Source organism: Pelodiscus sinensis, chromosome 5 (genome assembly GCF_049634645.1).
Source record: "Pelodiscus sinensis isolate JC-2024 chromosome 5, ASM4963464v1, whole genome shotgun sequence".
In the NCBI taxonomy this organism is placed as follows: Eukaryota; Metazoa; Chordata; order Testudines; family Trionychidae; genus Pelodiscus; species Pelodiscus sinensis.
In genome coordinates this window covers 10,309,164-10,322,218 of record NC_134715.1, presented here as the reverse complement: position 1 = coordinate 10,322,218, position 13,055 = coordinate 10,309,164, and the positions used below count along the sequence as shown (strand labels likewise).

Genomic DNA, 13,055 nt, shown 5'->3' with positions numbered 1-13,055 from the left:
CGGGTTACGTACAAGATAGGGACTGTAGGTTTGTTCTTAAGTTGAATTTGTATGTAAGTCGGAACTGGCGTCCAGATTCAGACGCTGCTGAAACTGACCAGCGGCTGACTACAGGAAGCCCAAGGCAGAGTTGTTCTGCCCTGGGCTTCCTGGAATCAGCCGCTGATCAGTTTCAACAGCGGCTGAATCTGGACGCCTGGGACAGAGCAGCTGGGGCACTGCTGGTAGGTCCCCGCAGCACTGCACCTCAGCGCTGCGGGGACCAACCCGGCAGCACCCCAGCTGCTCTACCCCAGGCACCCCCAAGTCAGCCGCTGCTGAAACTGATCAGCGGATGATTCCAGGAAGCCCGGGGCAGAGCAACTCTGCCTCGGGCTTCCTGTAGTCAGCCGCTGGTCAGTTTCAGCAGCAGCTGACTTGGGGACGCCTGGGGCAGAGCAGTTGGGGTGCTGCCAGGTTGGTCCAGTAGCACCCCTCCTCGGCGCTATTGGACCAACCCAGCGGCACCCCAGCTGCTCTGCACCAGGCGTCCTGATTCAGCCGCTGCAGATGCATCTGGGCGGTCCCGCTGCCCGAGTCCTCCGAGGCTTTGCTCCGCATCTCGCTAGTCTGCTGGGGGGGCTCCCCCAGCAGACCAGGGAGACGCGGAGCAGCTTTTCTCGCCTCAGAGGACGCGGGCGGCGGTCCCGCTGCCCGAGTCCTCCGGGGCGAGAAAAGACCTGTTCGTAACTACGGATCTGACATAAGTCGGATCCACGTAAGTCGGGGACTGCCTGTACAGTAAAATTAGCCATTTGTGTAATACTGTAAGAATGTTTAATACGGCAGTAGTGAATGAAAATGTATCTTACTTCTGATAACTCTAATCATATGTATGTGGACAGTGCAGTATTGTTTAATCATGTATAACTTGGTACGTTAGTTAACGTATGCACTACATCATGACTTGATCAAATTCCAGACAGTTGTTGCATTAACAAAAAAATGAAAATAAGTAAAACACAAGTCAGTAAGGGGTTAAGATGAAAAGTTACAGACTGTCCAAATGGACAGAAAGTGAAGAAAAACAGAAAGAAAAAAGGCAAAGTACATAGTACCATAAGGTACCCCAGTACCCACACAGCAGAATGCACTTTCACAACTCTCAGTAACAAATGCATCAGGGCAAAAATGTAAATAAAGCCACACTCATGGCTAAACTTCTCCTGTTAGCCCTGGTCTACACTAGGGAGTTATTTTAAAATAGTAAGTGGAGTGTCCATACTACCAAGCCTGTTATATCGAAATAACAGGCTGGTTATTTCAAAATCTGTACTCCTGCTTTCCTTGGGGAAATAACTCCCAGAATAGCTATTTTGAAGTAAGCTTATTATTTCAAATTTAGTACATTCAAAATAATTTTGAAGTGTAGACATCCCCTTAGAGATTTTGTTTTCCAGTCTTTTGAGACTAAATCGGCTATTCTGCTGGTGGTCCACCTTAAAGTCTTTACAAAGTAAAAAGACACTACTGTATAAAAAAGTAAAGAAAAAGAGTGAGTTATTTGTTCATAACTTCCTTCATAGCACTGCCAACCTTTCTCTCATCTGAAGGAAGAATGCTATTTATATAGTCCCCTCAAAATCCAGTAAGATTTGCCCTCTTGAGAGCTCATATCACAGCTGCTCAGTGAACGACATTTCCCAAGAATCACATCTGCTGGATCTCAGGGAGAAACTGGCTGAGATGACCTTGTCCATAACCACTAAGGGAAAAGGAGTTGCAGCCCACTCTCACCCGCATATACACACACACTCCCATAGAACCTCAGTCTTGGGCCCTAAAAAACATTCAGCGGTGTGGACTGTTTCCCCTCAGACATTCTCAGTGATCATGTCCCTGTGCACCACAGCAATTGTTCCTGGCACGGGGTGTGCTAGCCAAAAACATTTTCTCTACAAACCTTAAAGTGTAGATGTACCTGTTACCATGGGTTGTGATACAAAGAATGAATAAAAAACTGATGCATCAAATATTTTAATTGTAACTGAAGTAACTTCTCTTAAAAGTAATCTTTTCAAAACTTCCTCAGTCATTGTATGTAAAATACACAATCTTAGAGATTACACTCAAAAACAAAGTTCATTTCAACTCCTGTCCTTCATTCTGATCAGGATTTTGAAACAAATGTAATAGGGAGGTTCTGCCCACAGAAGAAAGTTCAGATTTTATAAAAAGGATCCCTGAAATACTGGAATAGGATTTTGGGGCATTTAGTTTTCACTACACTATGCATTCAGCTACAGAGCAAGTGTTTCGATAAAAACTGGCAGTTCTTCATAGGAATGAGTTCTTGTTTATTAATTCCTATGTCTAAATATCTGGTGAAAAGTCTGCATTACTAGGTAAAAAGGACTATGTCTTGAGGATTAGTTCGTATCTCACAAAATTAACAGAGCTAAACCCTGAGGCTTAACTCTGATCCTCTATTAGCACATGGAGAGTGCATGTGCATTGCTCTTATAAGCTTTAATGGTAGCTTTATTTCCTAGTGCCCACGAGTGCAGTAGCTGTCTTCTCCAAAGCATCTTTCTGTGTGAACCCTTTGTGCACTTATTGAAGAATAACATGTCCAAAAATCAATTACTCATTGATTTTTCAAATGCTATGTTCTACTAAAAGAGCAAGCTCTTGCCATCTCTCTCTATAGATTTGTTAGTCTTGCTTTTTATCCTCATATAATCCTTGTACTTCATGGTGATGTAGAGACCCTATAATGTATTATCTCAGATTTATATCTACAAGATAGAATTATGACATTATACTAGCCCAAATGCAGGACTTGTTATTATTAGAAGTAACACCTATTGTAAGTACTGGTGCTGCCAAATAAAAGGAATTTTCAAAAGTGCTTAAAGAAGTTTCCAAATTTCACTGAAATGCAGTAAGACCTGGGATTACTGCAAAAAGGAAACTTCCACACTGCTTGTTTTTGCACAAAGATCCCTTGCGCAAAAATGGCTCAAATAGATTATGCAAATGAAGCATGACAAAAATGCTAATCAGTGCTTCATTTGCATACTCCCTGTCTGCAAAAGCCGGCAGTGTAGACATAGCCTCAGTGACCTCAGAAAAGTCCCAGCCTTAGCATTCAGTTGTAAGTTATTTTTCTGCAAAGAAACAAGTTACAGACAACATCAGCATGGAGGTCCAAGTTAATTTAATATCAGCCCTGCTTTAGTCCAGGATATAATCAGGATGCAAGTACAGAAAGTTGATATTGCTTAATCATTTGTTGCACCAATTTTGTAAATGGACTCCCCATATATGTCTGCATTTGTATTCATGTTTTAGAAATTAGGAGCTCTACGGTATGCGTGGCCTTACAACAAATTTACTCCAGTTCTTCCTCTCCACACAAACTTAAGAAATCATAAGATCTGGCCCTGCCCTACACATTATAAAGGCCATAAAAATGATCAAAAGGGCTCTTTTCCCCATCCCACACTTTGGATGTCCTATGAAATGCACACACTTACTTTTGTTGAGTTCTTTCAGAGAGTCTTGAAGCCTCAGCAGCTGCTTTCCTTGTTTCAAACTCTTCCCTTTTCAGAACCTCACCACTTCCCCGGAATCCCAGCTCCACCAGCTGGCGAGCCATCTCCTCATTCTGAAGGAGGAAGGAAGAGTCAGCTGCTTTTCAGAAAATAATACATTTAACCACCAACAAAAAAACTCTAGGAAAAAAAGTGGTTTTACTCCTAAAATTAAAGGTTAAGAAGCAAAGAATAAGCTAGTTAGTTATCATTTCAGGTTAGCATCCATTCCTTCTATCAGCGATTTTTCATTTCATTCCCTTAGGTGTACTCCATCCTCATTGCGACTACATGATAGCACCATGAAGCAGAATAGGAAATAAATGCTCTTGGTGGATAAATAAAGATTTCTAGTTGCATCTAATCAATTTCTACAGTTAAAGAGCTACTGATGCCTCACTGAAAGCTTTGGGGAAAGACATTCTATTTGGAGAAAACTCTGTTTACACATTATACCTTGAGCTGTTTTTATTGCAATTATTCCTGCTATTAAAGTATCATCTCTAAAGCGGTTGGTCAGGGGGCTCTGGGAAATGTCAAGGAGTTCAGACCCTGAAATGCCCATATTTTTAGGGGGCTAGGTAGTTCTTCAGCCACTAGCAGGGGAAAAGGCAAATTCAGGGGGTATTTCAGAGTTTCTATGCAGTACCCTGGACTCCATCTTCCACCATAACAACAAAACACTGCATAGCTGGCTACCCAGAATTTTAGTTGGACTTTGTAGCTGTATAAAGAAGAGGTGAGCTACAGATCTGATCATATGCAGTTTGGGGGCAATTTACATTCAGAAAGGGGATTATGCAAGACCTCTGGCTGTTTCCTGGCTCTTTCATCTCCATTTCTCATTTCCCAGGACTATGGTGCCAATATAGAAGGTACCCATAAAATTGAGGCTAAGTGTTAGAATGGATCACACCAGCTGTTCTGCCACTGCAGGTGTGTCCCCTAATTTGGTGCATTTTGCTGCTCCCTTTTCTGCAGAGCTTGCAAGGCCATAAGCTGTGAGAAAATGAAAGCCTATATGAACTGAGTGTACAGTCCTTACACAGACAAAACTTCATTTAAGGCTGTAGGTTAGACCCAACGAACACATACTTTTGTAAAGCACAACAGTTACCAACCCACATTCTGCTTCAGTGTGTGTGCCCTCCTTTCTTATAGTAAGAGCATTTAAACATACAAAAGTAAACTAATGCTTCCACCTAGTGGCAAGAGATCATAGCAAACTATCAGCATGCAATTTATATGAAAACTAGAGACACAATAGAGAAGATATTTCCCTCTGTTCTGTGATGCCTAGAGGAAGAAATTAAACAGAGGCGGGAAGTAAAACATGGGATCAACTCCCCCATGAAAGTTAGTACTGCTCCTCACACAGCTTCTGAGCTACTGCTTTTTATTCCCTTTGGATGGTGGCAGAAGGGCCCAGCTGTGTGCCAGGAGGCTAATGGTAGCACAGCCAATGAGCAGACCTTCCTGCCCCAGGTAAGAGAGCTTGGGTTACAGAGCACATGTTCTAGTGATCCATTGGGGTGTGATTTTTTTGCAGGGGGAGGGAGGGATTCTTGAGTTGGGTATGTGGGTAAGGCTCTCTCCCTCTCTTCAGTGCTTCTGCTAATCCAGTCCCCTGAGGGAATAACAAATTCTGATTCCCACTGGGGGGTACTGAGTTCCATATTAGTATTTTTAACTTCTGCTGCTTTTTCATGTTACAGTGGAGGGATGACCCACAAAGCACAGAATGGGCATCTATGCCAGCATTAAACATTTGAAGACATAATTAAGGGTCTCAAATACTTCAGACACTACATTTTCATAAAGCATGAGCAAAACACTCTATGTGAAGACAGTAAATAATGTTTTAATATAGAGCCAGCAAGTCCAAAGACATTTTATTACTCGCAAAGACTGAGTCTCTGCTTTCTGAAGCTCTCTAAAAGTTGACAGCTCCATGCTCTGAAATATTAGACTAGAAAGGATCAAGAACGCAATTCAATAATTTGCTACTTGGGCTTCGTGTAATCCATGCTGAGTTTCTACTGGTTGGCCTGCCCTTTTCCAGGATATCATACCCTATTATCATTTCAGGATATCATACCAATATAGGTCAGCATGGGATCAGCACGCCAGCAGCTTAACTGTTCAGTTTTCAGAAAGCAGCCAGGCCACTTTCAGGTTTGTCTCTTTTTTTAAACAGCTAACTCAGAGATTTAATGTGTTCTAGATTAGACATTTAATTTAAGAACCCCCCTCCCCGCACAGGAAAGCAGACCAACCACTTATGAAGCCTTGATGAGTTCAGCAACAGGCAGCTGTTTCAGAGATGGGGCATATCCTTTGAATGAACACCTAATAAACCCTGTCCGGCAAACTGCAAAGAGAAATATCCTGTTTGTCCTCCATCCCATTCACCACTGCTAGCTTTTCAGAGATCAGCAAATGCTGCCAGGTTTTACTCTGATTTCAGAAGCTGAATGACTGTCGGCAGCTCTCTACCAAAAGGAAGTCTGGAAGCAATCAAGATTGAAGGTCTAAATCTCTTTGGCTCTGTCAGACAGTGACTCCCCTTGCAGCATGGACTTGCAGGCCTGCTACCCTCCTACTTTCCCTTGTGCAATGATGCATTCAGGCTTAGGGACTGAGAAACTCCTTTGTGGAGTTTCAGTTATTAACTCCTTTAACTGAGTACAGGTACAACCAACCCCTACGCATCCCCACTGACCCATCAATTCACCCCTTTTAGTGGCCATGGGGCCAATGCCCACCAATATCCCCAAGATGTATTCCCAGGGGGAAAAGTTCACAATCCTCACTTAAGGAAGCTTCTGGAGCTGGGTTACCCTTCAGGTTAGCTAAAGTCTCAATCAGTTTCTCCCTTTTTACTTATTCCTTTCACCTATCAGCTTGGTGAGGCAAAAAGGCTGCAGATCTCATCATCCTCCAACTCCTGGAATTTCTGAGAGCTTGTCCCTCTAGGAGCACCTCCCTGCAACTAAGCTCTTGTAACCTTGTAGTAACTGTCAATGTTTTGAAGACGGGTGGAGCTAATTACTTACAGTGTCCAAAAGGGGTTTGTTCTCCTTAAAGGGGCCTGTAACAGATAGACTGGGCCTTGACTCGCCTTAAAAAAACCAACCAACTACAGAAGCATTATATGGCAACAAACAGATATGTCTGTCTACAGTTGCAAACTGAGATAAATCTGTGCCAGGCCCCTTAGACAATTCCACCCTAAATCTTTCTACATACACACTGGACATGATAAGAACTATTTTTCATTAGTTAGTCTTATTTCCCCTAAGAAATCAGTTTGCTGCTATCTTATACATCAGAAAACGTTGCTGCACAAATTACCCCCAAAGTGTTCTCTCAGTTTGTAATTGCAGGCAGACATCTTATTTGTGGCCATACAATTCTTCTGTAGTTGGATGGTATTACAATACATGGACAGGGTTTCCAGATGGTTGAACCAAAAATACCGAACACCCCACCCCCAAAAAGTAAAAACACCGGGGAGGGGGGGGAGGGGAAATTCTGTTGAAAAAAAAAAGGGGGGGGGACCAAAGTTGTTTTAACTGTAATGGTACATAGTTGTTATAATGATACCCACCTCTCATACTGTTGCGATCACATTAAATAAGGTGTTTTTAGCAGCATAGCTTATACCCATACAGTAAGGGGAATAAACCAGACCTGCATAAGGCACCTTTACACCAATATAAAGTGCCTCCTGACTGGGAAAAGTATTTCAGTAAAACACTTCAGCCCTAACCAAAATATTTAACCTAAATAAAAAGAAGTAAAGCATTGAGCTATGTTAATGAGGGCATCTTTCTTTAAACAAAAAAATTAAAACAATTTCTGCTATATTAATGTTCTTACCTAAAGACATGTCTGCTCTACAAACTTTTGCTGGCATAAGCAATGCCAGCAAAAGACTGATGAACTGTACAAAAGCCTCTAAGATAGGTGCAACTTATACTCGCAAAACTGCGCTTCTGTTGGTATGGCTTCCCAGTGGGAGAGATGGGAGGAAGCCATCCCATTGAAAAGTATTTGGGGAGAGAGACAGAAGCAAATGCACAGTCTTTATGATTTAAGCTGCATTAGGGGCTTTTTGCCAATCAGCTGTCAGTTACATCCATGCTAGGAGTGCTTCCAGCAAAGCATGCCTGGTGTGCCTAAGATTCTCTTGTCCTATCCTAAAATGATGGTGAGCTAGCATAGGGTGTGTGTACAAGTTGCTGAAATCTACTTCACCACACTGTCATTTATTCTATCATTTAGACTGACAGCCAACAAAGACTATAATTTTCCATCAACTGCATTGTATTGGGACTACATAGATTTTAGCATTTAATGCTCGATAACATTTATGTGAAAGCACAGCTTGGCTTCCATTATTGCTGGTGTTTTCAGAAAATAACTGCACAGAAGAATGAGAAACAATCAAAAGTAACACAAGTAATTTTCTCACAACAACTTTGGAAAGATTAATAAAAGTACAAAATAAAGAGCTGCATATTTAGGATGTAAAGAGGCTTTAACTCCTTCTGTTTTTTACTGAGCTGGAAGTATTTTGATACTTACCATGCCAACACTAATAAACTTGCATCTCTTTTGTAATAAACAAGAAAAATAGGCATGACTGTGAATGATATGTATCAAATACTGAAAATAATGAGAAATCAAGGATTTCACAAAAAAGCTGCTAATGGCAAACATCTCAAATAGTGAATTCAAGGAAGTCACTGAAACATGACAGGACCACTGCTGACTTGGAATGATGGGTTGTTTTTCCACCAAATAGGTACTTAAAAAGCACTATGGGGCTTGAGCAACAAACCTTATTCACAGGTGCTTAAAAAAGTAAACGCTGAATGACAAATGCTTTGCTGAGATACAAACTGGTGTAAGCAGTTCTCTCTCAGCAGGTGAGGTGACACGCAGAGTGGTTAGCTTTGTGAAATACCTTTTGTTAATACAAATTATTCCCTATGTTTTATTACAGTTCTCAGGAAGACATCCAACAACTCCAGCAATTTCAAAGGAATGCAGGAGTGATGGCAGAACACAGATACAGCTGCACAGAGCTTTCATTGGCTTGGATTCACTGTCCTCAGTCAATGGGAGCTGCAGCAAGTGGCACGGGCTGCAGGGTTGTGCAGCCACAACTTCCCACAGCTCCCATTGATCAGGAATGGCAAACCACAGCCACTGGATGCAGTGTGAGGCTGTACCTGTGGATGCGAAGTAAACAAACTGTCTGGTGGCCCACCAGTGGCTTACCCTGACAAGCCACGTGAGGCCCACAGCTGCAGGATGCCTCCCACTGCCATACAGAGACCAGGTGGGTAAAAATTCTCTTTTATTATTGAGTCAGTTTCTCTTAGCGAGAGAGACAAGCTTTCAAGCTTACACAGAGCTCTTCGGGTCTGGCTCAGAGGAGCTCTGTGAAACCTTAAAAGCTTGTCTCCCTTGCCAACAGAATTTGGTCTGGAAAAAGGTATTACCTCACCTACCTTCCCTCTCTAATATCCTCGGAACAACACAGCTCCAGCAATATGGCAAACATTAAATTCTCATAGGTAGGCAAGGCATAGTCAGATGACAGGAATAAATATATTAGAAATAACCAAATAAGCTTTAAATAAAACTCAACTCTATAAACAAGCAACAATTTCTAAAAGGTAAAGGAACTTGTTAAAGGTAAACATGAGAAAGAACTGTAGCCATCCAATTTGTACTTCACTATTATATATTCTTTTTATACTTTGCATCTCAGGAAAGTGAGGGAGACTCAATGAAGTCAGTTTCACATTTGTTTATAGTTAATTTCACATTCAGGTCCTTGGAAACCCTAATCTTGGGATGCTAGCACTGAAGGGAAATATTTGATTAAAAATAATTGCACCAGAGGAAGGGTTGATGGCTCAGGGCTGCATATGGAAGTAGCTTGGGGGGCTGCCGTGGAGAAAGTAGTTTGCAGGGCAGGCTGCATGGGGGGGGGTTACGCTGGGTCAGGTTGGCAGGGGCGGCACTGAGGGGGGGGGGTTACGCTGGGTCAGGCCGGCGGGGGCGGCACTGGGGGGGGGTTACGCTGGGTCAGGCCGGCGGGGGCGGCACTGGGGGGGGGGGGTTACGCTGGGTCAGGCCGGCGGGGGCGGCACTGGGGGGGGGGGTTACGCTGGGTCAGGCCGGCAGGGGCGGCACTGGGGGGGGGGGGTTACGCTGGGTCAGGCCGGCAGGGGCGGCACTGGGGGGGGGGGTTACGCTGGGTCAGGCCGGCAGGGGCGGCACTGGGGGGGGGGGTTACGCTGGGTCAGGCCGGCGGGGGCGGCACTGGGGGGGGGTTACGCTGGGTCAGGCCGGCGGGGGCGGCACTGGGGGGGGGTTACGCTGGGTCAGGCCGGCGGAGGCGGCACTGGGTGGGGGTTACGCTGGGTCAGGCCGGCGGGGGCGGCAAGGGGGGGGGTTACGCTGGGTCAGGCCGGCGGAGGCGGCACTGGGTGGGGGTTACGCTGGGTCAGGCCGGCGGGGGCGGCAAGGGGGGGGGTTACGCTGGGTCAGGTTGGCAGGGGCGGCACTGGGGGGGTTACGCTGGGTCAGGCCGGCGGGGGCGGCAAGGGGGGGGGTTACGCTGGGTCAGGCCGGCAGGGGCGGCACTGGGGGGGGGTTACGCTGGGTCAGGCCGGCGGGGGCGGCACTGGGGGGGGGGTTACGCTGGGTCAGGCCGGCAGGGGCGGCACTGGGGGGGTTACGCTGGGTCAGGCCGGCGGGGGCGGCACTGGGGGGGGTTACGCTGGGTCAGGCCGGCGGGGGCGGCACTGGGGGGGGGTTACGCTGGGTCAGGTTGGCAGGGGCGGCACTGGGGGGGGGGGGGGTTACGCTGGGTCAGGCCGGCGGGGGCGGCACTGGGGGGGGCTGTGCTGGGTCAGGCCGGCGGGGGCGGCACTGGGGGGGGGGGTTACGCTGGGTCAGGCCGGCGGGGGCGGCACTGGGGGGGGGGTTACGCTGGGTCAGGCCGGCGGGGGCGGCACTGGGGGGGGGGTTACGCTGGGTCAGGCCGGCGGGGGCGGCACTGGGGGGGGGGTTACGCTGGGTCAGGCCGGCGGGGGCGGCACTGGGGGGGGGGGGTTACGCTGGGTCAGGCCGGCGGGGGCGGCAGTGGGGGGGGCTGTGCTGGGTCAGGCTATGGGGGGGTTCCATGGGGGAGGGGCAGGCTGTGCGGTATCAGACTGGGGGGGGGAGGGCTGCGCTGAGGGTAGGGGCGTGGCGTGACGTCAGGCTGGGGGAGGGGCGCGGGAAGGGCCCCGCCCACCTCCAGGTAGAACAGGTCCTGCGTGGTGATCTGCGAGTCCAGGTAATCGTCGTAGCTGTTGAACTGGGTGATGACGTGATCCAGGGCGGCCCCCGCCTCGTCCGCCTCCAGCGCCGCCATCCCCGCCGGGCCGCGCGTCCCTAGCAACCCGCCGGGCCGCGCGTCCCTAGCAACGCGCCGGGCCCCGCCCCTGGGCGGAGACCCCGCGCAGCCTTCGCCTCGGTCCCCGCGCATGCGCGTCCTTCCTGCGCCACCCTCAGTCCTGGCGCCGCTGGGCTTTCATTGCCGAGAGGGCGGGGCCTCTGCGTGGCCAGGGATGGGTGTCCACGTCCACAGGCTGGTGTTCTAGGATTCTATGAACAGCTGATTGCGGGCAAGCCACTAGAATGCCACCGCAGCCTGATTCTTCACCACTGCCAAGGCTAGGAACTTGGCCGGGGGTGTACATTACATCTGATGTAGGAGCGGGAAGAGTCTCCATTCCAGGCTGATACCAAACTAAGACCTTTTGAAGTTTTTCCACAAACTTTTGAAGTTTTTCCACAAAATAGAAATAGATGAGATCCACTCCCACAACCGCCTGATGAAGGAAACCTGGGAGAGGCTCCCATGCAAGGGTTCTAGCTCCCTGGCTGTTGCCTAATTCTGGGGGGGGGGGGTCTGTCTCGGGTGGAGTTGTTCGGTTTTGTATAAATTATCACATAAAATGGTGACTGGCCAGGGACTGGAACCTGGGGCACCAATGTCTTCGTTGACTGAGCTAGGTACTGAGCTATCGAGTCCATTGCTTTTGGCCAATGAATATTTAATTAATACAAACAGGAACCGCTTCAACAAATTATTAGAGGTGTCTCACCCCAGACCCTATAGCCCAATGGTTAAAGCATACCCTTACCATGCACACAAGCTAGGCTCAAGTCCCCTTAGAAGCAGGTAAGAAAGGGTTCTTCATAATTCCTGCATCCCAGATGAAAACTGTTGCATAAAAAAGCCTCCGCCTGAGCTTCCTTGATTTATGTACATGGATTTTCTGAAACTACACTAAACTGTAAGGTCTAAGGTTTTAAACTGTAACTCATTGTGATCTTTGTCAAACTTTGTAATCTATGTAACTCTCAAACTTACTGTAAACTGCAACTTTGTAATCTTTGTAACTCTCAGCCACCTTGCTTGTAACTTTCCCTAAGATGCATTCTCCCCTGAGTGAATGAAGAGAGAGTGTGAATGTGTTTTTTTGTGTTTGAAGAAGACAGGGAACAATGGACCACATGGCAATGAGTCATCACAGTATGGGCATGCTCCCTGCTGGATAAAGGGAAGTCTGGTCATGCTCTCTGCTGGATAAAGGGAAGTCTGGGCATGCTCCCTGATGACAAGGTAAATGAGTCACAGGAGCCATTCAGACACTATATAAAAAGAAGGAGCACATGTGAGACTCTCTCTCTTTTTCCTTCCACTGATCCTGAGAAACTCCCCTCCAGTGTCTTTCCTCCTGACCAGTTTCCCCAGCCATGATGAGCAGACAGACCCTCCAGGATCCACATGCCTTGGCTTCTTCTGCAACCCATATGTCTGTGTAAGTGTGTGATTGCCTGAGGGCAGGAATGAATGGGTGTGAATGAATGGAGGGGTGTATGCTTGCTTGCTTGCTTGCTTGCTTGTCCGTGTGTGTGTGTGTGTGAGAGAGAGAGAGAGAGAGAGAGAGAGAGAGAGAGAGAGAGAGAGAGAGAGAGAGAGTGTTCTATCTTCTTTAGCTTAAACCTTTGGTGGCTGCTTTCTCCTTTTTAGTTAGTTTTACCTAGTGGAAATAAACCCATACTAGTGTAACCCTGGGTGGTCTCCAGTGAGAATATTTTTGGGGTAACAAAAACAAAAGCCATTGATGTTTCTAAAAGTTCCATTGTGGACCTAAGAAACTTTCCTAATGCAATCCCCTCCATGGGACATTTTCAGGTTTCGTGAATTAGTATTATACAACGAAAAAAAAAGTTTTGTCAAAAAGAGGCCCCAAACAGCTCAATGCAGGTAGTCAGACTAGATAACCATCATGGTCTTTTCTGTCTTTAAAATATATGCATCTTCTTTCTTTTCTGAATGAAACTATTTTATTAAACAGAATTTTTTACCACATTAAAACTTTACCAGAATTAAAACCATAG

At 46.7% G+C, this 13,055-nt stretch overlaps 1 protein-coding gene across 1 annotated transcript in view; it reads right to left on the bottom strand.

The window, feature by feature from the left end:
* CFAP299 (cilia and flagella associated protein 299) overlaps positions 1–11,100 on the bottom strand; it is a 362,695-nt gene extending 351,595 nt beyond the window's left edge. Inside the window, exons 1-2 of the mRNA XM_075929470.1 lie at positions 10,897–11,100; positions 3,519–3,649 (exon numbers count right to left, since the gene is read on the bottom strand). Coding sequence (XP_075785585.1) covers positions 3,519–3,649; positions 10,897–11,016 — 251 coding nt within the window. The 5' untranslated portion in view covers positions 11,017–11,100. The remainder of the gene's footprint in view (positions 1–3,518; positions 3,650–10,896) is intronic.
* Between the last annotated feature and the right edge of the window lie 1,955 nt (positions 11,101–13,055).